Source organism: Monomorium pharaonis, chromosome 5 (assembly GCF_013373865.1).
Source record: "Monomorium pharaonis isolate MP-MQ-018 chromosome 5, ASM1337386v2, whole genome shotgun sequence".
Taxonomy (NCBI): domain Eukaryota; kingdom Metazoa; phylum Arthropoda; class Insecta; order Hymenoptera; family Formicidae; genus Monomorium; species Monomorium pharaonis.
The window spans coordinates 8576941-8602119 of NC_050471.1; the positions used below are offsets into that span (position 1 = coordinate 8576941).

Here is a 25179-nt window from a genome sequence, read left to right on the forward strand (position 1 = left end):
ATCTCTTGAAGTATAAAATAGTTTCTTAATCTATAAAATATATATCTCTATTATTATTTAAAATTAATACAAATATGATTCTATCCTTTTATTGGCTGTGTGATATTTTGTGTTTTCTTCTTAACAGATTTAACTAGGGCTTTTAATTCCGTCGACAATTTTTCGTTCGTTTTTGGCTTTTTAAATTGCTTATCCTGAAAGTTACAATATATATTAGAAGAGTGCATAAATGGCTGTTAATGAAATTATTCTTTTACTTACATCTTCTGTGTGTGTTTCGGTATCAGCTCTTCTCTTCAATTTTTCATTAACTAAGGCTTCCGTACCCTTTGTCTTCCTATAACGTGAGTCTGCAGGATCGATATTGAAATGATGCGACGTGAACAAAGCGGCAAATCTTGGATCCTTAACATTAACTTCGAAATTGTCCTCTTTTGCTTCTTCTTGCACATTCTTTTTTTTGTTGAGACGTTTTCGTTTAGATTTTGACATAGTCGCGTTTTCTTCGATCTGCTTCATATTGAAATGCTTTTTGTCGTCTTCATCTTGATCCATCAGAAGCAATTCCAATTCAGCTTTACGTCGTTTCTCTTCCTGTTCGTTTGAATTGTCAACAGTAGGTTCGTTATCTTTCTTTCCTTTTCTATGAGATAACGATTTACTGTTTTTGAATTCGTCTGCAAAATATTTATCATTCATATCTACATCAGATGGCAAAGAATCTTCCGAATCTTCGCTTTTCTGACTTTCTTCTTTAAGTTTTTTCCTTTCTTCTCTTTTAGCTTTCTTTTTCGCTTTGCGTTTCTCTAGATATTGTTCAAAAGGTGTGAGCTCTTCCTTATTTTTCGTTCTCTCTTTGACTAACCTTTCAGCCTTTTCTTTAGTACCTAAACCCCATGAGAATTCCAATTCAACATCTTTGCTCTTCTTTGCTTCTTCTTCTTCTTCGATAGCTTTTAATATAGATTTGTACTTTCCAATTGGATCATTATTTACCAGATCTGATTCTGAATTATCGTTGATTTTTTCAATTATGTCTTTCTTTTTTTCTACATCTAAAATAAAATAAAAAATAATTTAATAAGTTTAGATTTAATATAAACATATACAAAATTAACAAAATCCTACCCGAGTCATCTTCACTACCGCTTGCCAGATACGTCTGTAGATCATTTTCATCAATATTTTGTAATTTTCCCGAATTTAATTTTTGTGTAAACTCTTGTCTATTTGGATCTGTTTCATCCCACGTTAATTGGACTTTAACTTGTTGCAAAGCCGTTGTTGTAAATTGTCTTGGTTCATATTTAACAGGTTCGGGTATTTCAGTACATATCTCTTTAGCTTCCTTTAACAGACATTTAATGTAAAAAAACTATGCTTCTTAATACTCTTTTCTTATAACTTCTATATTATTGTTCTAAGAGATACCTGATCAAATGTCATATCATCTGATATGAACCTGAGATCCAATCTAGTTGCAGTAGATTCATATTCGATACCATCGCATTCGGTATATACTTTGTTTGCCGTTTCCGCAGAATCAAATTCAGCAACAGCATAATAATATTTCAATCGATTCAATTGATATTGCCTCAATTTTTCCATGTGATATTTCGCACCTTCTTCATTCTAAAAAAAGGGGCAGATGATTAATAAGAAAAAAATTATACTGTACAACTGTAAACAAAACAGAAAGTCATTATTTTATACATTATCTTCATTTTCATCTTCACTTCCAATAGTCTCGTTTCTTAACTCTATTGGTCCATTAATCTCTTCTTCCTTCATGCGCTGCAGACCAAATTCTGATGGATAAATCTAAATTAAGTAAATACATAATTAATATATAATTCCCATTTCTATTTTATAAATTTAAATAATTTTAATTTGTTTTAAATTTCAACATTTACTATTACTCTATTTCAAATATTATTAAAATTAATATTTTTTTGCAAAGTTAATTACATATATTCCAATCCAAATATATCAATTGTAAAACAAATACATTAATACATTTATCTTTCTTATAACATTAATAATTACTATTTTAATCATTATATTACTGTAACTGAATGAATGATTCCACCGCTAGGCAAGAATGAATTTAATAAAATCATCAAGTCCACAGCACGTATTCTATCCCAATCCATATTACAAATAGCTAATCGACGAGTAATGTCATCTGTAGTTTCAGCTTCTTTATCAAGTTCACCCCAGTTGTGTTCAATCTCTTCTTCTGCATCTAAATTAAATAACAAAATTAAAATAAAGATAAGACTTTTACATATTACTGTTTTACATATTACTTAAAAATGTTTAGTATATATATATATATATATATATATATATATATATGTGCGTGCGTGTGTGTATGTGTGTGTGTGTGTGTGTGTGTGTGTACACAAATTAATATATATATATAAAAGAATAACATTTTACCACTAGCTTCTGACGATTCTTCTTCAGAAGAACTACTGTCGGTCATCAGGACACCTTCTCCTCTGGCATAATTCACAGTAAGATCTCTTAGTTTCGTTTTAATTTCATCTGTAAGTCTGCTCTTTTCACCTTTTCGTCTTTTATGCAGCTGCTTATCATTTTCATCCAACTCTACTTGAGAAAATTCTTTGTCTTCACGTTCGTCTGATTTTTCGATAGAATCGTCTGAGAAATCGCTATCAGATTCGTCGTTATTGGCACATTCCTCTTTCGTTTTTATTCCAGACAAATTTTTCTTATTCAACGCATCATTTTTGTTCTTATTTTCATTCTTGGAGTTATTCGTGGAATCAGCTTTTGATTCGATTTCCTTCGCCGTTTTCTTCTTGTCCTTTTCTTTCTTTTCCTTAGTGTCTTTTACTTTTTTCTCGCAGTCTTTCTTGTTTACAGATGATGTAGACTCATCCTCATCTTCATCCTCGCTGCTCGACAGCTCGTAATATTTTCGGAGATCTTCGGTGGTGGTTTGACTAACAGGTCTACCGCGCTTATCAATGGTATACTTGACCGTGAACTTTTTGTCCTTAAACATGTCCTTAAACCGATGATCGATTTTCACCTTCCTCTCGGTTTTGGGAATGCGACGAAACTTCGGATCTCTCGCAATATGCGCAAAACGCGCATCTTTCAGCATTTCATCCATTATTGCTGATATTGTTGATTACTCTATTAAACTATAAACGCAATAATTTAATTTCTAAAATTTTATGTACACAGAAACGTTTTGTATACAGGAAAATTGCGCTCAGTCACACGTGGTCTTCGACACTTGAAGATAGGTTAGATTTAAATGCATAAGGATCAGTTAGGCCGAAAGCAGAGAACGACACGTAGGTGTCGTAGTCGTAGTCATAAAGGGCCATCTACAATGGAGAGTCGTAGGCCGTAGCAGTAGTCGTAGAAAATGGGTGCTTTCCATTTAGTAACACAAGTCGACACAAGCATCGTTCTATCTTTTTTTATGTTCAATGAGTAACAAAGATAGAACGACACTTGTGTCGACTTGTGTCATTAAATGGAAAGCACCCAATGTCTCCACTTCGTATTGCTTTACTGTTTACAGCAGACATTGAGTCAATTCATTGCGTACTTACGATGAGCGTTGGGGCATTCGGGATTAGTTTTTGGTCGCCTTTCTTTGATGACCGGCTTGTATGTTATTGCTACGTCGTTTTTATTCTAGAAAGCATTGCCGTAGTTTTAGTGCTGTTATGGCTAAAACACTCCATTGTAGATGGCCCTTTAAATGGCCCTTTAAATTAAGTGAAGTGTTACTTAGGCCCGGTTCCACAACTCACGGTTAAATTAACTGGCCGATTATTCCATTGGAATTGATCAATCGTATTTGTTAATTTTGCTTAACGACAAATACGATTGGTCAATTCCAATGGAACAATCAGCCAGTTAATTTAACCGTGAGTTGTGGAACCGGGCCTTAATCGTCGTGCGGGCATACGAAATCCTCGAAACGAATTTGTCTCCGTTCGTTGTATCTCGGCGCGTAATTTTCATTCAAACGCTTTTCTCACCGCTTTCCTCGGCCTGCGTTTCCACGAAGTTACGTGACGTCACGCCACTTTCGTGCCATGTTGATTTTCACCGCCAATCAGACGAGCCGTACTTTCACGTATTTTTTTAAACGTAAAGGTGCCATTTCATGGGCGTCAGTTGACGCGCGTCAAGACGATTTGTGACGTCATGTTAGTTTCTGCGTCGACGCTGAAGAAGTTCGAATTTTCTAACTTCTATAGCGTCAAACCAGCGTCCAATCGTCGCGTGCGATAGACAACGCGAGTTACAAAACTGACGCGTGAAAACCTTTGCGCATCAGAATTGGTCAGAATATTGGCGTCAACTGACGCCCATGAAAAAGCACCTTAACGGTCGCGCCAGGTCGCGCCAAGTGAAATTTTCGCGCGCGGTTTACGTTTTACTCGTGTGTGATATATTATCCGTAATATCGGATTTGCCGAATAAAGTATCGGGCGATCGTTATTAGTGTGCGGTTCGAGAATAGCAGGATGATGTCAGCAGAAAGTGGCATCCATGGAGCGACTCGGTAAATATACTATTTTTTCAAGTGATACATTTTTTTACCTGCTTTTGTATTTGAGTTTAGGAATAATATTTATCACATTTTCAGAATCAAAACTGGAAAAGGAATGTAGCAGCAGCATCAGCAGCAGGAGCAGCAACAGCAACTCGGTGAGTGAATTTTTATCAAATCAATTATTTGAATTTATATCATGTATATGTAGTATTGCACATTTATAGAACACGATTATGCATATTTGCATAAAACATTTAAAATATGAATGCATATCAGGCCTGTTCTTTGTTGCTGCACTGCTGCACTGGTGCAATAAACTAGAATAAGACAGAAATATTTTTTCCCATTCTAACTTATTGCACCAGTACAGCAGTGCAACAACAAAGAACAAGCCTATAATTGTAAAATTTACGGGTATAGCATGAACAACCAAATAAATGTGAACATAGCATAGAAGAGACCCAAAAAGTCATGCACATTACCTATGGAATTCATAGATATTTGATTATGTAGTTCAATGTGCACATTTTGTGCACATAGAGGCGCTGATGGATGAAAACACCTTAAAACAATGCTATGCCTGCTCTCAGATTTCTCTCTGGTACAATTTTATTCTATAAAAAATTGCATTAATAATTTTGTCTATTTTTAACAATTCTCTTTTTGCTATTTTAGAACAACTGCATTTATGTAATAGAATACAATTTTTAAGTTTTGATGAGAAAAAATTCAGATAGAAATAAATAAAGTGCAGCTAAACAAACACGATTTTCTATAATACATATTTGAAATAGCTACCCTAATAAAAACAAATAATTTATAATAAAAATTAACAAAGAGTACAGTTTTAATACATTCGTAGATCAATTTATATGTAAATTATGTACATGGTATTTCCAAGAACTTTTTCATTCTTTTTATTGAAAATGTGAATAGTTTTATTAATATATTTGAGAAAATTATTAGTAAGTTTACAATAAATGTATTAGCAACAATTTTACAATAAAATATACATGTGTTGTATCTTAGCATAATATAAAATATTTTGCAAATTGCATTTATCTTGGCATTCATATTTACATACTTACAATAGTCTTATAATAAATAACTCTAAATATCTTGCAATCTACATTTTTTTTCATAAGCATATTATAATCATAGGTGAGAAAAAAATAACAAGTATATATTTCGAGCAAATGATTACAATCAATCACAGATATATTACATTTAACAATTTGGAATGTTTCTAAGTGAGATAAACTATCACTAAGAGAATGATTATGCAAGTGAGAGTCATACCAAGGACTAAAATAAATCCATCTTGCCTGGTTCGTTGCTCAATAAGCCTCATAGTGGTATTGGAAAGACCTAGAGTATTGCCAATGTCTCTCAGACGTTTGTGGGCACCTTTCAATGTTATTCTCTGAGACCTCAAGTTGTCCAGGATGTTGTTGCCCTGATGTATCAGATCATCCATACCACGATCGGCGTTTTGTAAGTTGTCATTGTGCTGTATAGTGTGATCGATAAAAATGTCCACATGATCATTGGTGGTAAACCTCCTGGCCAAAAGAGCATTTCTCTCTGCTTCCTCTCTCTGTTGCCGTATTACACGGTTGCACCACGAGTTCAGGGCAGCGCTAAGATGACGGCTGTCATACTTCAGCTGGTCTACTCGCATCTTATTGTTTTGCCTTTGTGACACCGGACCCTTGAGACATAGCACATCGAGTCTCTCGCAATTGCTGAGAAAAATCATTTAAAAGTAAATTATATCGTACGTAGAAAAAAAAATTCGCAAATGATTATTCTAATTACCTGTTGATGAGATTTATTTTGTTCTCGATAGCCTTTTGCACTTCCTGCAAATCTTCATTAGACGATTTTCTTTCAAGTTGCGAGAAAATATGTTGCGTTTCTTGTATCAATTTGTTAGTTTGATGATACAATGCCTCCATTTTATTTTTATAAAAAGATTTTGATTGATGTACACAGGTAGTAATCAAAACAATCTTTACACAGCAAACATAAAATTATGTTATTTAACGTGCAAAGTAAAATTTTTGGTTTCTGTCTCCAGTAAATTCCGTGGAAACGATACGACTATTAAGCACTAATAAATTGTTTTAGAATCAGTATAATAAAACAAAATTGTATTATATAAAAGGCGATTGATTGCATTCGCAATCTTCAAAAATCTTTCAAGCCACGTCTAAACTGGTTAAACACATGCCACACACACCGGACCGGACCTTAACCAATGACGTGTACCAACCATAGAATATAAAATTTGTAGATTAACACTTCATCAAAAAGAGATTACGCTAGTACTATGAGTGTGCTGATTGGCTGTTGGCTTAGAAAATTTTTCAGGACAAATGTGCTTAACGAAGCCAAATACAATTATATATATATATATATATATATATATATATATATATATATATATATATATAATTACATGATAAATAATGACAAATAATATAATACATATGTATTATAATTTGCAGCGTTCTTGGAGCGAGAAATAAATTAAAATATTTAAATCAAAAAAGCTAATAAAAAGATATACATATATGAATAAGTAAAACAAAATAGAATTATAATAAAAATTAAAAATAAATAAATGATAAGAAAAAAACAAAATTCTTGGGAAAACAGTGATATGTTTTTGGGATGTGTTTAAATGTACAAATGCGACAACAAAAAACTCTTATAAAAATGTAATACTGCACAGTATTAAAAATTTGCTTGGCTATAATTACTCAGATAGGAATATGGTGAAATAAATGCACAATTATTGTATTTTTCTATTTAGCTCAATTTCGCAATAATTGCAGATGAGACTACAAAACGCATATGTTTTGTTGAAAACGAATTTTGTAATATTATAAGTCGTAAATATTGAGAAAGTTGTGAAAGAAATTACTTTGCGTAAATATTTTAATTACGACATTAAATTGAAAAATAAATTTTAAATTTATTTACGTATAAATTATTAGGTATTGTTTTTTTTTTAAATTGCTACATGTACTAAAATTTAGAATAATTTCCAAAATTAGATTTACAATTATGACACGATATATTGTACATTACATTTTGAAACTAAATGCTACTAAAATTTTTCTGCATGCGTTTCTATCTGGGTAATACTTATTTTTAGTATTAAATTATCACATATGTAAAATATATATTTTTATAAGGGAACAATTTGCTAATAGTCAATAATCGAAAGTGCTCTGTTTAGATCAAATTATTCGCACTTAAAAAATGTTTAACGACTATATACTTTTGCATTTCGCGCGCTTTGTGCACATTGCGAGATTTTACAATTGCTTAAAAATAAGCAAAGCATTTCGTCGATGATGATCTTCAAACGGTTTGGTAGCGCGAAAGCGCTATATAATTTAGCGCGCGCTAATAAATTTTTGATATAAAGTAAAGAATTGACATTACCAACAATCAGTCGTTGTTTCATTTATCTATTAAGCTTGCTCATAAAAAAATGGCATTTAATTGTTTACAGAATACTGTAATTTTTATAACAATATCTCAATAATTTATAATAATTAACATTAATTATTTTTCTTAAAGTAATATTAATAAATTTAATCTAACACAGTAAGTTAATTTCTATCCTCTGTATACGAATTATTATAAAAGAATATTATAATATTTTCAGAAATATTCAAATTTAAATTTTATATTACAATATTAGTTTCTCTTTTTTTTCAAATCTGCAATCATAATAATAATTAATTTTAATATTAATTGTATCAAAAATATTTATTTTTAATTACTAATATGTTTAATTAATTTATCAATATTAATTTACTAATATTAATATTCATTTTAGAGTAAACACAAAAAAATCTTAAAAATTAATACAATGGCAACATTTTAATTGTTTCTAGCACGCTACGCGTTTTCATCGAATAGATAATATATTTGTTCACACGTCTCTTTTCCGCGAATTTGCATTTACAAATTCGCAGAAGCGATTCGCTTGCGTGTGGAGAGGAACATGAAAAATTCTTGTTATCACATTCGTGCATGTATGCAACTCTTTCGGTACCGTTACGTACTAAAAATAGAGGATGCTAGAGCGCGAGTTAAAGCGAGCGTCTTTCCGCTCTTGCGTATACGCTGAGCCCAGGAATCTGTCGGCGATCGGCTCGGGGCTCTATTTCTTTAATGTAATCATAAATCACATACGACGCGTTTGTATCGCGCGTTATATAGTAACTGCACAAGTTATTGCACAAGACAAGGGGAAATCCATTAAGGAACATGTAATAATCGGGAACGCAGGAGGAAGAAGCACGCTCTGACATGATTTACTACATAAAATAATCCAATAACAAGTTACACGATGACTAACACGTGCTGTTTGCGTCTCTCGCCATCTTTACGCTGAGATTTTTCGACCAACTTGGAGTCGATTTTTCTTAACGGAAGTTATGTAAAAAAAAAATCCTGACCGGTCTTTGAACTAAAAATAATTTAAGCTAAGTAAATACTATAAAAATATTATATAAAGGTAAATTTATAAAGGCACTTCTATTAATTAATTATCACAGAATGAAATAAAGTTTAATTAAGCAACGTGTAACGATTAGGAAGCGGAAAGGGGGGAAGAAAAGAAAAAATTTTTCACGAGGCTTACAATGTATAATAGTCTAATAATAAATTATAAATACATGAATGCATATTACAGCTATAAATACAAATTGGTGACATGAAAATGAGAAAGTATCCATCTGTATTGCGCGCGTACGCCATTCGTCTCGTTTGATATTGCCTTTTCTTCCCTTAGACGCGAGTCGGGCGATTGTCGATATTTGGCTCGAGAGAAACGATTCGGTACAATTTATATACGACGTGATTAGAAATTAACTTGATCACGTCAGTCCTGCGTGAGAAACGCGTCGATTTTGTTTTCATTAAACGATTCTTTCGAATTCTCTGTCGTACTCGGTCAAGTCTGGTCCCAGTACAGGTGTAAGACTCGCTCGCCGTGTAAAACGTTCCAGTTTGCCCCCTTCCCCCCCTCCCCCTCTCATTCGCTCACCCTGGACTTTGGGATGTTGCGCGCATCTCGTCGTCGTCGTCGTCATTATTTACGACGAGATGATGAGCGAGGCAGGCGAGAAGCGAGAGATGCCCAGAGATGAGGGGGACCCGAACGGATAACGGTACATTACGGGACTCATCGGAATTCACGGTACACTCTATTCCCGACGTACGTACGTACGTACATACGTACGTATCGTCCGTCACGATGCAGGTTTTGTTACGAGGTCCGGTTTCTTCGAGGAGCCAAGCGCAAAACGGGGCAACAGTCTTTTTCGCGTGGTCGGGGGAGACTCGCGTGTAACACAAGCGTGGCAGGAAGTAGTACGATGATCTTGACCCTCTCTCTCTTTCTCTCTCTCTCTCTCTCTTTGGGTCAGCAGGCTGAAGTCGTGATGACATACTCCCAGTAAATGGAGAACGCTTACTGCCGGTGTTACTATAATTGCTACCGCTACAGGAAGCGCGAAGTGCTAAAAAAGAAGATGTAAGAAACGCCACGGCTGAAAGATACGGAAGTCCTACAGACATCCTTCAAGCTAGCATTTTTAATCGGCATTTCGGGTCATTGTGTTAAGCCTACGGGGGTTTTATACTAGAGCAATAATTTATTATCCTAATTAACTCGCGCGGATTCGTCGTTTCTACGTCAGTTTCGTAGAACAGATATGGTACAAAAGTAGCGGAGTATTGTTACTATTCTCACAATTAATTTTTACATTAGACCGAAGCTTGCAGATTTCATAATAACGATACTTATAAATGTAACGAGCAATATAAATGTAACTCTAGAGAATCTAAAATCCCGGCGCTGATGTATCTCTGTCTTTGTGCGTAAATTCGGATTTCCTGTCGTTCATTACCCTCGAACGACGCGGAAATCCTGGCCGGACAGGATGATTCATAAAAGTGTGCGATACGTCGTAAAGATAAATTACGTCAAGGCACGCCGACGATCCACGGTTGCCAATTCTGAGGCAAAAACGCGTCGATTTTATTGCGATATAATAGCGTGATTTACGGCAACGTAAGCGCTTAAGGGAGCCAGTCACTCAGCCCGCGGACGACTCCGTCGGTGGACACCTCACCAGGCTCACCTGAAACGCTATTTGCACCTGCTCGAAACCGGCTCGGGGAGGCGGCGAGTCTAGTGAACTCGATCGAATTCCGAGACCGGATTCCGCGAAACGGCGCTGCGCGTGTACTGCCCCGGATTTGCTTTTTCATTTGCCGGCCGGAATATGTGTCCTCCGGCCGAGGCTTCTTTTTTTGGCACAAAAAAAGAGAGATGAGAGCGGAAGGAGGATGAATCGCTCGAATCGTCCTTACATTCCCGGCTACCCGTAAGCAGATTTCGATTGAGAAACACGTTTTATCCCTAACAGCATTACATTGGTAGTACATTAGCTAATATTGATTAAACATTGGTTATATTGGGTTGTATTGGCTAACGTTTTCCTAATCTAATGTCAATATTGATTCATAAAATATTGGTTCCAAATTAGGATGCAATTAATATAAAAAAAATTGAATAATTTAACATTAATCGAATGTTAAACCAATATTGAGCTATAATATTACTGCTTACACCACGTAGCTAAATAAGCGTCTACTTTACAATATTGGACCAATATTGGGGATATTGAATTTACATTACTTCCCAACATTGCGCCAATGTTTTGTGCTATTAGGGATATCGTGGTTCGAGTGTAACTAAATGTGCAGACTCATGATTTGACTCATCCGCCCAGAGAGCGTCAGCCCAGAAGTATCAGACCTTGCCTGAAAAACCCAGATAGCCAAGCGTGATGTAGCATTTTGAGCAAACTTAATGCATGTATGCACAACATTGCACGTGTTGTTATAGATTTGCTATACATTTGTTGACATCGAAATAAAACATATTATGAATTCAACAACATGATTACTTATACATGCCATCAGTTGAGGACACTTAAAAAAGGAAACGGTCAGCAATAATGATACATTATATTGTTTGCGATATAACAGCAACATGGCAACAACAAATGATTGATAACAAATTAATGCTAACATGTTGCTATCAATTTGCCATTGTTAAAAATAGAATTCATATGAGTTCAACCTAACAGACATAATGCTGTTCCGATGCTCACCTTGTTCCGAGTTTGTCTAAATTAGTTACTGCACGATTGTTGGCAACATAATTGCAACATCAAGAGATTTGGCTATTTGGGAAAAGACGATATGTAAATTCGTTGAGAGAGATATATTTATCGGACGAAATCCATCGACTGCGACAGTCTTATCTTCCATAGTTCGCGTTTCAGACGACGGATTCTCATCCTCGTGGACAGTTCGTCCAGGTTTCGCAAATTGACCGATGTCGCAAATGCGAAATAACTCGCAAAGGATCGCAATTTGCGACAAAGGGCAATTTATTTCGCTAGATGTATTTCTTTCAAGAAATCTTCAATGTAATTTTGTCCCGTGATCATTGATCTATTATCAGCTGACATCTATTTCAGTTCGATTGCCTCAGTTATGTGGAGTTAATATATCTTCTAAAACCTCCAAGATTGAGAAAAAGAAAAAGTAACAGAAAAAATTAATAAATCAATAAAATAAAATACTGAACAAGTTAATAGTGTTATTTAACTCTATCATAGCTGATAATCGATTGAATTAAAGAGACCAACGTGGGTAACGAACTGCGTGGAGTTACGATGTCTTCCGTTACAAAAAGAAATAGAGGATAGATTCATCCCACACACACGCTTACCGCAGAGATTTCTTTCAAGAAGTAAACTCTAGCGTCGCATCGATGAAATTGCCGAGCCATTCGGGGACTTTAATTCCCGAGATTGCTCTGTAATGTGGAACGTTCCGGTGGAACGCGGCATTCAGAATGAGTCCTATCGTCTCCGATGAGGAGAACAATCGACGATGCCTGCGACCTGATGAACGATTAGTAACTCGGAATGGCCGGCGGCGCGTCGTTGGATGCGCCTGCCGAATTTCTCGCCTTGCAGACGCAACCGCTCTCCACCAACACGTAATCCTGGCCGGTCAAGGTCACTGGTCCGAGGGGAATTACCAGAAACAGGTACGGCACGAAGGTCTGCGTGCACTCGCCGTGAACCACGTCGCATTCCTTCGATCTGAAACAGCCGACCGATGAGAGGGCTTCTGCTACGAGTTCGTTCACCGGATGAGAGGCTGTTTATGGATTGCGTTTGTATCAGGGATTCCTCGTGGCGCTCGAATACGTAAGCGTTACTGACATAACTTCGAGCGTAATACGAGACGCGAGATGTGCACGAGAAGCTGTACCGTGTACGTTACGACATTCGCATTTTGTCTTTACGAGATGGTTCTTTACAATTATTGAGCAATACTCAAATGAAAAAAAAAAAGGAAAATTCAATATACAAATTATCTTCTCCTGTGACTTCGTCATTCTACAGCATTAGCTTCTCATTGTCAGATATATCTCGACGTATAATATATAATAGTTAGACCCGTAGAAATAGTACATGTATATTCTTCGTATATATTTTTACACGGAAGAAACTGTTTTGCTGAGATATCTAAGAAAATTAACTATGTGCATGTGTCAAGATAAAAATAATTTTGTTGGATATCAAAATAATTATGAAAGCTTGGTGAACATTGCTGTAAAAAGTTTTGACATTCTAGCAGTTAGCTTGAGCATCCTATTTCTGATAAACACATCGTGCAAACATTGGCATCATAAATTAACAAAAATTTCGCAATAATTCCGCCATACAACAGTTTTAACGGAATAAAATTTCTAAATAATATTTATCAAAAATTAGACAAATCTAAGATACCAAATATTTTATCATTATTTCAAAAACTATTTAAATCATTTCAAATTTTGTCTAAAACCTGTTTTTTCAATTATCGAATAACTTTTTTTAAACTTAATTCTATAAATATACTAAGATGATTCGCTATATTGTTATAGTTTTCTTAAACTTTTTCAAAATTAATTGCGCGTATAGTTATCAACATTTCATAAAAAATCTATGTCAATTTTTGTAAATATATATCTGTATAGCTGCAGATTATAATTTTTATGCAAGATTTCGTCATATAATTTATAAATGTTGTCCTATCTTGGATCAAAGGAATGTGTTGCTCTGGAAAAGAGTGGTCTCTCTCACTTCGGTTAGGTCTTTTTTAAGGGCTGCAGATTAGGAGCTGAGGGAGGGATGCTTAGATGCTAGGAGGCTGGACAAATGTCGGTCCTCATCCAATTTTCTACCTATCTATCTGTTATCCTATCAGAGTATATAATTATTTTGATGGTCTAACAAAATTGTTTTCAGATCTATCTAACTTTGACAGTTCTCTGGCAATTCTGCTCAATATACATAACTTAGGTTCACTAGTAATGCTTTATCCTAACAAAGCTGTGTTTGAGTTATCTGGGAAGGAATTTCACATAAAAAAGATCTCAAAAGTAGGCGCATGTCGATCACGAACACACTGGTTGTAAACCAGTTCGTCCTACTGTGCCACATTCGAATTAATTCAGCGAGCGGGCGGCCCAGGTGAATTTCAATTTGGCCCGATGTCCTGCTGCTCTTATAAATCACGATGCAAAAATTTGTGCAATATATTCGTGTCGATAAATATTGACTACACATGAATCCCATTTACATAAATTAACTGCAGAAAAAGTATATATCTAACAAAGTGTTTAAAAAACTTCAGATATTTCAGGTACAGAAAAATTACAAATTCTAATTTTTTAATTAAAATTTCAGAACAAATATACGTAAAGTCACATGTTTAATTAAAAGTAAAAAATACTTTGCATAGTAATCTCTATAAAAGTACAAAAAGTTATTCTTTTCAGACCAGAAATTTCGGATGTAAACATTAAAATAAATTTTATTTGAAATTCGCTAAAACGTTATGCAAAAAACTAGATGTCGTGGGAATTTGCAAAAGTTGAGAAAAGAATATCAATTGCAATACTCACTCGCAAACTTCGAAGACGACCTGCTGCAGAAGATCGGGGAACTTCTGCACGATCGTCACTGGCGATCCGCTGGTGAGGCTGATGCCGTACATAGGAGCTGTGGTATTGTATCTTGTTTTACAGAGTCGGGCGGGTGAGCCGCAACTTTCCTTCGTGGAAAATGCACGGCCTGAAAACCCAATGACGATCATTTCGTGTGAATACAATCTTTCCTCATTATAATATGCGCAATCGTAGCGTAACACATATCGTAATCTTGACGTGGACCGCCATATTCCTCAGGCTAGACTTATTTAAGTGCAAATATCTATACTTAACATAAAACGTTATTGCGGTTTATTGACAGCACTAGAACGTTATAATACGGTATAGGATGAGATGGAGTCCCGTAAGAATACGGGATTCATATGGATCCTCATTAGAATTACGAAGATTAAAAACAGCATTTTTTAGAAATAGATTCTCAGATAGTAAGCTAATGCTATTCGTTACTTTAACACCAAAATGATAACAAATAACATTAGCTTGCTACTTGAGTTATTAAACACGTTAATGTTTCCCATATATAAGAAAGTTATGTCGTGTAATTTTCTATTTGCTATTAAATCAAAATCAAAGACAAGTTGTACTTGTACCCAATATGGCTTATCATCAATTTCCAAATAATTACACAAAAAATTTCATAGATAACTCAAATATATCACTCAGGAAGTCGATACGATGTATTTATGCCAGTGATCAATATCTGCTTTTTACGACTTGTAATCGCAATTTATATTATTTTAACTCTTTATTTATGCTTTTCAACACTATTAAACCGTATTGTTTATAATTAAAGAAAGAAAATTTGTATAGTATATTTTTCCCATAAGTATGTTAAGAAATGCATAATTAAACATGTTGCTTTTTTTATTTCGTATTTTTCCAATTTATTGAAAAAGCAGAAAATATAACTGGGCCTATATTGAGTACAGGTATCTTATAAAAATTTTAGTCTTAATATTTTATAATTTCTGATAGACTTTATCTTTCTTCAGTAAAATTTTTAAAAAAAAAGATCAACATAATTTTTTTCTACAAGTGACAAATATATTTTCATTATAAATGTTTAACTTAAACTCGAGGCCATATTTCTCACAAATAAACCACACACAATAACAATATTATACGTATAAAATAAATTCTTTATATTTGAATTTAATTCGGCATATTCGATCATCAAATTTATATCGGTGAACAACTGGCGTTAAGTCGAGATTCGCTCTCGGAATCAGCGACCGAGCATTTCGAGACGAGCATATATGCTCGAAACGACGAGTGGGTCGCCGGTAGATCCCGTTACGAGCACAGGGAACGATAACTGTATTGGCTGGATAACACTGATGCCTTATTGCTGGCCCATCGGTGTGCCACCGACCGACTATTATCGGGAGGATCGAGGCGGCCCCCGATCGGAAAACTCTCTCGCGCGGATCATCTCCTCGGTCGCGCGAATTTCGCAGAAAGCACGAGGTAGTTAGAAGTCGGTTAGAAGCGGGTTTTCGTGTCAGGACGGAGCCGCATAACTGAAGGCTGCAGGGCAGCGAGCGAGCCGCGATCGGTGGGTGCACCCACTTCGCGACCGGCCGTTCCAATTTTCGTGGTGGCCCCAAGCGACTGTGCTCACCGTGCTGTCCGCGAGGTTGTTTTTTTTTTCGAGGTCTTCGGCTCCGCGTGGGAACAGGGTCGTTTTACGCGAATACCGAAAAGCAAGAGCGCTTGCGCTTCCCGGATAATTCGCGTTTCGCCGTGAGTATACGATTTCACGTTCGATGAGGCAGGCTTTCTCGTGCTAAATTCTGGAAGTCGGTTTTTCCTCCGAAATCGAAACAAATAATAAGGCGAACGTCTTCCCCGTTTGTTCGCCTTTACTATTTCTCAGAATGTCTTGTAATTTCCGCCCGTCGAAATGTCGCCGTGACAATTATGGTAAACCTTTCAAGATTCTACATCTAGCTGTTTTCTGCGGACAGATTTATTCATCGAGATAAAGATGATTCATTTATTTACGAATGCACAGGGGAGAAGATAAAAGGAGCAAAAGTGTGGTTATTGATTTTATCATTTCTAAACTTCCGTTCATATACATATACACTTCACATACCGTGGGATCAAAACACATTTATTTTTGCGGGTATAATGATTTTATTCTCGTTAGTTATTCAATCAAGATAGGAGAGATTTATTCATTTATATGCACTCAGAAGGGCTGAGAGAAACATCAAGTGAATCTTGCCATTTCGTAGCTATATATATATATATATATATATATATATATATATATATATATATATATATATCTCAGCGATAGGATTAAAATAAACTTCAACGTGAGATATAGAAGGAAGCGAAGTTGCGAAGTGCAGATACAAAACCGGTTGACAGAAGATTTACGAGATTGAGTTAACATAGGGTTTCCCACTGGGTCATAATATAATTAGTTGTTGCAAGGCATTTAGATAAGGATGTAAAAGATAGCGATTCGTGAAGGCACGAGATAAATAATTTTATGTCGATCTCTTTTTCTCCCGCGTGGTTCAGTAGCGAAAGAGATTGTCGTGCGTTCCACGATGAGGGGAACGCGACGCGTCTAATCGGGAACTTACCGTTCCGGGAGCTTCCGGCGATAGAATAGTCCCCGTGGGCCGCTTTGTAGTTGTGCAAAAGCGCCTGCCTCGTCAGTTCGGGATCAATCGTCCGTGGCTGATGCGATCGCGCGGTTCGACTACTGCCCGCCCAGAGGTTCTTAAAGCTCCTCGATATCGCGGCGCTGCCGAGAACGGTACACATAACATCCGTTGTACTCTGCCTGGCTATTATTAAGAGCTTCTCTTACACGCTACCGACAGTTTGAGTATAATCTGTTCCTTGAAATATAGTCCAATAGTTTTCTCGGCGTTGTAAAACTTATATCTCGAAGACGTTCTCCCGCCAACGGAGCAAATTAAAGCGGAAAACGATTAATGTAAATTTAACTGTAAATTTAAACATCTATTTCGGGTAAATTTTCTTTAAAATTATTAATAACAAATCGGTGTTTTTAAGATATTTATAACAATTGCATTTTAGGTATATATCTCGTTTTTATTAGGATTATTTGAAAGAGATAACGATTTCGATTTGACGTAGATTTAGAGTTTTCGCAAAATACAAAGAAATTTATTTTTGCAGATTGTTTTTCAATCTCGATTTAATAACTAAGTCACTTGAGTAACGGTTTTAGATATCGTTTATCTCAAATAATATGGGAAATGGTTAATTTCCTAGCGGAAATTGCAAAATACTCAAACTACTAATCGGAGAATGTAAGTTACCAGATAGAAAAAATGTTTTAAAAAAATTTTTACTCTTCTAGAAATCTTTCAAATGTCTTGCACTTTTTGTATAACTTTATTTAATTGTAAAAAAAAGTTTTTATCACTTACGAGGGATACTGCATGTTATTTGGTCCTACACAGTCAGGAGAATCGGTGAGTGCGTCACCCCATAAATATTTTAGACCTACACCGTTACCCTCACACTTTCTGGCACCATATGCGTACGTAAAAGCTGTGATAAAAAGTAGCAGACCGAGATATCTGGACATCTGAAATCAAAGAGAGAATATTGAGTTTTATATAGTAAATTTATTTGATAATTTATATTGTTTTGTTATATTTAGAACAATTTAATTTTAAAAAATTACAACGTCCTAATTTTCTAATATAAATAATGCTCTTTAAAATTAAATTTTAATTTAACTTACATTAATTTTATAACGCATTTTTTTAAACTTAATAATTCTCCGTCCGTGCAATGTAACTTAACATTTTTATAAACTAACTTTAACTTGTTTTAGTTAAAAAGAAAATTAAATTTCTCACATGTAATTCTAGTTTTTGGTATGATTTTTTTGCAAGAAAACACAAAGAACCTTTTACACTTATTTAAATTTCTGAAAAGTCATCACGTTCTATTGAATGCTCGTCTTAAGATTTCAAATCATTAGGGAATTACGTACAGCCTAAAGTGATAGTTTAGCATAGACATATCCTATGTAGATATTCTAGCATCATTTGCAGCATAAGGCCGTCAATGTAACGTAATGCCGCATTAGATAAAGTGATAGTCGCAGAGAGGACAGGCGTTCCGCCGCGAGCGAAATCTTGCCGGGAGGGTATTATCTTCTTGTTAATAAGGATTGATACCGCTGGCTGGATGAACTCACGCTGCGTCAGCATGCGCATGCTGGATAAGAACGCGAAGCGCGAGCGAGCGAGCGGTCTTGGAACTTGAGTTCGCAAGAGGTCAAGAGCAAGAGTAAATGACACACGCAGGTGTGAGCACACACTTCACGACTTGAGAGAAAATTCCGCAACGGCTTCCTCAATCGAAGCCGTTGTGTCGAGCGAGTTGCTACTTTCGAGATAGGTATTCTCAAAAGCGAATCCTAGAATTACAATCAATAGACAGATTATTCTTACCAATGGTCTATTCATTCTCAACGACGTGCGGAGATGCGAAAGCGGAAGACCCGGAAAAAAAAAAACAAGTATCCATAAAATCAAACGCTAAGGGATGCACGTCTTATTTATCTTCAGATAATTTTCTGAAGAATGTGGTTAAAGGAATTCTTCTCTTAGTCAAGTTTTTACTTATTGATTCATCATCTCTCTTCGAGCAATAATGATAATAATTAATACAGATACGGGACTTCTTCACAGTTCATAAAATTCTATAATACACATGCAAAGACTACAATTTTACCGGAAAGCGAATATATTTGATTCCTATTAAGCTTCGATCATATTTTCTCAGTTATCACGATATATCGCTCTAATTAATCCCTTTACGGCGTGAGCACCGTACGAGTAATTTGACGTAACGGATAATCACCGGGAAATCACCGGTTCTCGTGAGGCTCGCTATCATTTCGCTCTCGGAATCTACGTCGAAAGGATTTCCGTTTCGCGAGTAAAGTTCACCGTGGCAAGAAGAATCACGTTCGAAATCAGAATGATTTTTTTCCCTTTCGCGACGCCTCGTATGTGGCACGATGAGAATGGCGCGAGAGAGGGAAAGAGAAACAGAGAGAGAGTGAGCGAACGACGGGACGAGGGCGCGAATTAGGAATAACGATTAGTGATCCCATAATGCGTGACTCCCTGTGTGCAGTTCGAGGTTTGTAGGTTGCCGGGACCGTGCAAAATCCGTTATGCGCGCTTATGCGCTGCTGTACGACGAGTGAAAGCGATCGCGCGCTTCGGAAAGAAGCTCTCGGCGCGCGCGCGCGCGCGCGACGTAGCATTTTTCTTCATTTGTAATTTTCGCGCATACCGGCGGCGACCGCGTTGCCAACGCGGAATGATAAGCGGGAATGATTGCTTTCCAACGTTGGCGCGTTGAGTCCTGGTCGGGCGAGATTCAATTAACCCTGGCACGATTGAGGACCAGTTTCACAGATCTGCTTCTTGCGGAAGAAAAAGTAGATTAAAACAAATAGTAGAGTTGTTCAAAAGATATAATTGAGAACTAACCAGTATGAAATCTAATTAATATATATTATTTTTTTAAAGAGCCTGTTTAACAAAGAGATTGGGTTTACAATAAAATATTTAAATGTTAAAATCGAAGAAGTTTACTCACGGTTATTAATCTTCCACAACGGAAAGCATAAAAAATTTCTTGGAACTTAGAACTTTGTGCTTCTTTCGCTCTGGATTTGGTATTAGATCCTTAGAGCAAAATAATCGCTCGTTTATGATTTTCGTAAACAAAAGGTAGGTTGACGTAAAAAGTCGTCTAGCATCAGGTTTCCACGTTATGCCGGCGTTTTGGGTTATTGCAGTTTTTAAGCGCGGCCAATAAAAATCCCGGGGTAGATTATTGCTTCTCGGAGAACGATCCGACTGATGGACGGACGTTTGACGGGCGCTTGAATAACGAGCCACGGTCAACAACGGGAGAGCAAGGAAATCATTAACGGATACCGTCCAAGGTTGGTCAATGGCCGTGACCGCCGAGAGACAGGAGGCGTGCGCGCGTGCACACTCTCGACGTATATACCTGTTGCCTCGACGAATCCTTGATCCCGGCATTGATCTCTCCGAGCTCTCCCCGCATGTCTGCCGCGTAATCGTTATAGCTTATAAGCTCCCCGGATTAAGTCCGATTAAAACGATATCGGGAGAAAATTAGAACGGCGATCTCTCTCGATTGGTTGGCCGTTACGTGCTTAAGATGTATCGTTAACACAAAGTAAAGCTGAAGATGAACGAGAGACCGCCGGCATGCTTGTACGTAATAAATTCGTGCAACGGTCAAAGGATGATTACTCTCTCGTTACGCGCCGAAGTAAAGTTCCTCTTGTGCTGCCGCGATTACTCTTTCCGCTCCATCGCACATTCTTGGCATTATCCGCGTCCTGGGAGCGGTAAAGTAACAACAGTCGAGCGAGTCGCGCCGGGTTGTTTCGTTTTTGCAGGCGCGCAGAAAAGGCGCGATAGGTGCTCGATTAACGTTACTATTAATCAAAGTTCTGGAGGCGACGCCGCCGTTTCCCGTAGCGCGATTTATTTCGCGTGGGTCGGCGCGATTGTGGAGAAGGATCGCAGAAGAAGAGGAAAAGAGTCAAGCAGATCTCGCGATTCACGTCTTCCGTTCCAATACGTCCCGCTGTATAACGTTACTTACTCCACCGTTGCGACCTTGCGGTTAATTAAAAGCGTTCTCACGCCCGTGCCGGCGCGCACTCGGATCCGCGATGCGGCCCTTTTTACGATCGCTCGTTTTCCGCCCTGGATTTTTTCGCGCTGGAGTCACCGTGAGACGCGACGTGCATGCGCAATTTGCACGCGATTTGAATTTACAATATGACCGATCGAAATTCCGAAAAAAGCAAATGTACGAATCGTATACAAAAAAAGAAGAAGAGAAATATCATGGTCGTGAGTTGGGAAGCTGACAAATTGACAAATACGGATGTAGAACACACATTCCTTTAACATAATAGTAATTCTTTGGCATACTTGATCATATAAATCCTCTTTCTATTCTACTCCCTTTTGTTTTTATATTCTCTTTATTATTCGTACTCTACTCTCTAAATCGGTGTATCATTATCACGATTTACAATGTTATACTTACAACTGTGATAATTAGTGACTATTCATTGTCTTTTAATGATTTAGACTTCAATATTAATGTATTATCACTGAAAAATCAATGTATTTTCACTGACTTTATTGATTTTTCACTGATTGTGCTTTAGAGAGTAATACTAATCAATAACTTACTTCGCATACAAATATTCCGATAGGCATATTGTGCAATTGTACAGTAATGGTATAAATTAATGAAAATTTCGCAATAATTACGTTAAAATAATACGTCATAACGCAGAACTTTATCAGATTAAAATTTTTAATAATATATATTTGTAAAAAATTGTAAAAAATTAGACAAATATAAATTTGAGATATTAATATTTTACAATTATTAAAAAATTGTTTGATTCTTTATTCAAATATTGCCATGGTAAATGTATAATATTTTATATTGTAATATTTCTTGCAGAAAGTATCACATGGGAATTTTTTACTTCGACTTTTGTGCTTCGGGAAAATTTAGCAAAAAGTAATAGAAATAATTGATAAATATTAATTACAAATTATACATTTAAAACTAGTCGAATATTTAAGCGTATTTATAAATTGTGTCGCGATAATTGTAAAAAGAAAGGGCGCAACGCGCATATGGGAATCGTCTGAACTTGAGTCCTGCAATCGGAATCTCCGCCGGCTCCATGCTGGCGGCGATTTCGGATAGAGACTCGCCAATTATTCCGGACAGTGATTTCCTGCGTCGTTCTGTAATCGTCCGTACGGCCGGCCGTTAGTGTACTGTTACTACTCAAATTACAATCGCTTTTTCTCTCTTCCTTATCTTTTACGACGTATGGAATAACGATCTGTAAAATCTGTTATCTTAAAAATACTTGTCAAATATGTACAAAATAGATTATCTTTTTCTATGTTCTAATATTATCAATTAAATTAACAGAAATTAATTATTTTATTTTTTGTTTTTTCTATATGACATAAAAATTAAATTAATTTGACGAAAAGTTATTAGATAAAATCGACATGAGATAATTCACCATGTTTTCTAAATAAAACAATGTGTAAACATAATTGAGACATTTTTTAAATTTCTTCGTAAAATTATTCGATTTTACGATATTAATTTACTGTGTGAAATATATAATTTGCATCTATCTTCTTTATCTCTTTGTATTTAATCTATATACTATATAATTTATATTTATATGCTATTTATTTTATCTCTTTATATTTAATCTACATATAATTTATATTTATACTGTTTTTTATGGTTAAATCAAGAAATGTAATTAAGAGGCGCACTCAACAGAGTTAATTGGATAAGAAGGCTCGAGAATCTTTCGTTTTTGTTACTTTAAAAACTGATTCTCTACGGTCTCTACGGTCCATACGGGATGTGTCGCCGAATGTCTAACGGTAACGGTTGATTCGTCCAAAACGTCGTTTCCTCTCATACAAGTCGAACATTATCGAGAACGTTTACTTATCCTTGTGCTCGATAACGGTACATACGTTTCGGTGTTTCGTCTCATGAATAAATTATTCTATTACCGCGAGGCTAACAAATTCTTTTTTGTGGCTAGTGGTACAATAAATCTCAACCTAACAATTGTAACTTTACTCATAACAATGAAGTATCCCAAACAGCATATAATATCTATGATAAATCTTTATGCTCTATTCAACCTAAGACCATAAAAATATTTATGAAAAAAATAATTTTATGGTAATATATATTTATAAAGTATTCAACTAATTGTTATAAATATTGTGTAATCTCTTCTAAATGTTGTATGCTGTCTGATATATCTTACTGCATTTTATAGAAGCATTTGATAAAAAAATAAGCAAGTAACGAAACTTGTAAGATATAATGCTTTTAAAGTTAAATCAAAATGTAACGTTTGAAAGATTAGCGTAAGCAAACCTTATTTCGCAAATTAAAATATGAAATGCAGATTTGAGTTGACATCAATTCAATGAAATTAACTGAAATTAACAAATTGATATCATTTTGTCAATTCGACTTCGATGGATCATTTCTTGCTGAGATAGTATTTAACTTAATATCAGACAGATATAGAATAAAATACAGTGTAATAGTAGAAAAATTTAATTCGATTAATCTTTGATTTAATGTCTCAATTTTTTGTCAGTCACTGATTATACATTGTAAAATGAAAAGAATTTTGTCTGTTTGCGGAAAAAGCAAGATCGAATTATAATTTCGTGGCCGCATACCTGGAGAAAAATTCTTAGCCTGCGGCGGCATAGTTAAATGTTATGCCTTACGTTGTATCTTAGGTAATAAACGTTCGAAGCACTCAGCCGTTTAAGCACTTAGTCACGGGATAATCGCCTTAAAGAAATATTTTAGTGTCCCTTTTTCGTCTATTATGTCGTAGGTTTCAAATCCCTTGTCCACAAAGAATAGATCTTACAACCATCATATTCTCGACGACGGTCAATATAGATTCACTTTAAATTTATGAATTGAAATAAAACTGAGTTTTGAAGTTTTCAATTTTTTCCTTATTTTTGTAAAATTGATCGTTTGAGGCTAATGAAATTTGTGGGATTTATGAGAATTGGTTGGCGTATTTGTAGTATAATATTTAAATTAGAATTTCAAAGAAATGTATAAATTGATCTATATTTTACTCACCATGAGGAACATTTGTTTCAGCTTGAGTTACAAGTCCTTTCTCGGTCCGTCCGGCGATCTCCACGTTACATTAAAATCGAGCAGGCCGTCCTCGAGAGACCGGATAAGTAGAAAAAGGGATATTGATGCCGAGAAAGAGAATATTAGAATTAGGGCACACGATTCTCTCTTTCTCTTCCTCAAACACCGTTCATGTCACTGCACCGGATGTCGTGGGGTCGAGCACCTCCGTCCTCGCAGGTGGATGTCCAGAGGTTGACTGTAGAATCGTAAGTAACCGCTCTCTGTGCTTGGGCAGCGAGCCGGGGCGAAAGAGGGGATCTTTCTTTCTCTTTCTTCCTCTCTGGGATACTGGCCCCTATTCTACTTCTAAACCTTTTTCCGCCTACTGGTGTAAAGAGAGAAGACAATTTGATGTGAAAGAGGGTAGCCTCCGCTACAACTCCCTTTTTCAGTTAAGTCGTACAGACACAGTGAGTATCCGAAGTTTTTCTTTGCTAAAATAAAAGAAAATTTTTTTTATTGGAAAAATTATATATTTTAAAGCGATTGTTAATTTTAAATAAAAAATTTGTTTTTATTACAAGTTTTGCTATTAATAAATATTAAAAATTTGGAAATTACAAATTTCATGACAAATGAAAAAATATTTAGCGTTTAACACAAAAGATAAAAAGTTTAATTATTTATAGGATTTTCAAATTTTTACTTACATAAAGCTGTCGGATATGTTCAACCAAAAGCAATATATATTTTA

At 35.7% G+C, this 25179-nt stretch overlaps 3 protein-coding genes across 4 annotated transcripts; all 3 read right to left on the minus strand.

Annotated features, from left to right (window-relative positions):
* Positions 1-5: 5 nt before the first annotated feature.
* On the minus strand, positions 6-3619 carry LOC105828134 (ESF1 homolog). 2 transcript variants are annotated; one of them, XM_036287723.1, is made up of 8 exons: positions 3597-3619; positions 2443-3176; positions 2067-2245; positions 1714-1821; positions 1432-1632; positions 1129-1348; positions 262-1055; positions 6-194 (listed from the first exon to the last, which is right to left on the minus strand). In XM_036287723.1, the coding sequence occupies exons 2-8, from the start codon at positions 3143-3145 to the stop codon at positions 81-83; spliced, it is 2319 nt and encodes a 772-aa protein (XP_036143616.1). In that variant the 5' UTR covers positions 3146-3176; positions 3597-3619; the 3' UTR covers positions 6-80. The 2 variants fall into 2 exon arrangements, with proteins under 2 accessions (XP_036143616.1, XP_012521803.1); XM_012666349.3 differs by lacking the exon at positions 3597-3619 and having other exon boundaries at positions 2443-3427.
* A 1899-nt stretch (positions 3620-5518) lies between these two features.
* On the minus strand, positions 5519-6827 carry LOC105828195 (Golgi SNAP receptor complex member 2). The gene is made up of 2 exons (XM_012666421.3): positions 6371-6827; positions 5519-6297 (listed from the first exon to the last, which is right to left on the minus strand). The coding sequence occupies exons 1-2, from the start codon at positions 6508-6510 to the stop codon at positions 5799-5801; spliced, it is 639 nt and encodes a 212-aa protein (XP_012521875.1). The 5' UTR covers positions 6511-6827; the 3' UTR covers positions 5519-5798.
* A 2374-nt stretch (positions 6828-9201) lies between these two features.
* Positions 9202-24507, minus strand: LOC105830725. Its single transcript, XM_012670230.3, has 5 exons — positions 24423-24507; positions 18083-18243; positions 17264-17427; positions 14619-14787; positions 9202-12765 (listed from the first exon to the last, which is right to left on the minus strand). Exons 1-5 carry the CDS (start codon positions 24432-24434, stop codon positions 12573-12575), a joined length of 699 nt encoding a protein of 232 aa, XP_012525684.1. The 5' UTR covers positions 24435-24507; the 3' UTR covers positions 9202-12572.
* Between the last annotated feature and the right edge of the window lie 672 nt (positions 24508-25179).

Coding starts and splice junctions, on each gene's coding strand:
- LOC105828134 (XM_036287723.1), bottom strand. CDS start 3,145: ATGGATGAAATGCTGAAAGATGCGCGTTTTGCGCATATTGCGAGAGAT. Junction 2,246..2,442: donor AGAATCGTCAGAAGCTAGTG/GTAAAATGTTAT, acceptor TATTTAATTTAG/ATGCAGAAGAAGAGATTGAA. Junction 1,633..1,713: donor AAGATGAAAATGAAGATAAT/GTATAAAATAAT, acceptor CCCTTTTTTTAG/AATGAAGAAGGTGCGAAATA.
- LOC105830725 (XM_012670230.3), bottom strand. Junction 17,428..18,082: donor AATAACATGCAGTATCCCTC/GTAAGTGATAAA, acceptor CGTTCTCGGCAG/CGCCGCGATATCGAGGAGCT. Junction 14,788..17,263: donor CGCCGGAAGCTCCCGGAACG/GTAAGTTCCCGA, acceptor TTGGGTTTTCAG/GCCGTGCATTTTCCACGAAG.
- LOC105828195 (XM_012666421.3), bottom strand. CDS start 6,510: ATGGAGGCATTGTATCATCAAACTAACAAATTGATACAAGAAACGCAA. Junction 6,298..6,370: donor AAAATAAATCTCATCAACAG/GTAATTAGAATA, acceptor GATTTTTCTCAG/CAATTGCGAGAGACTCGATG.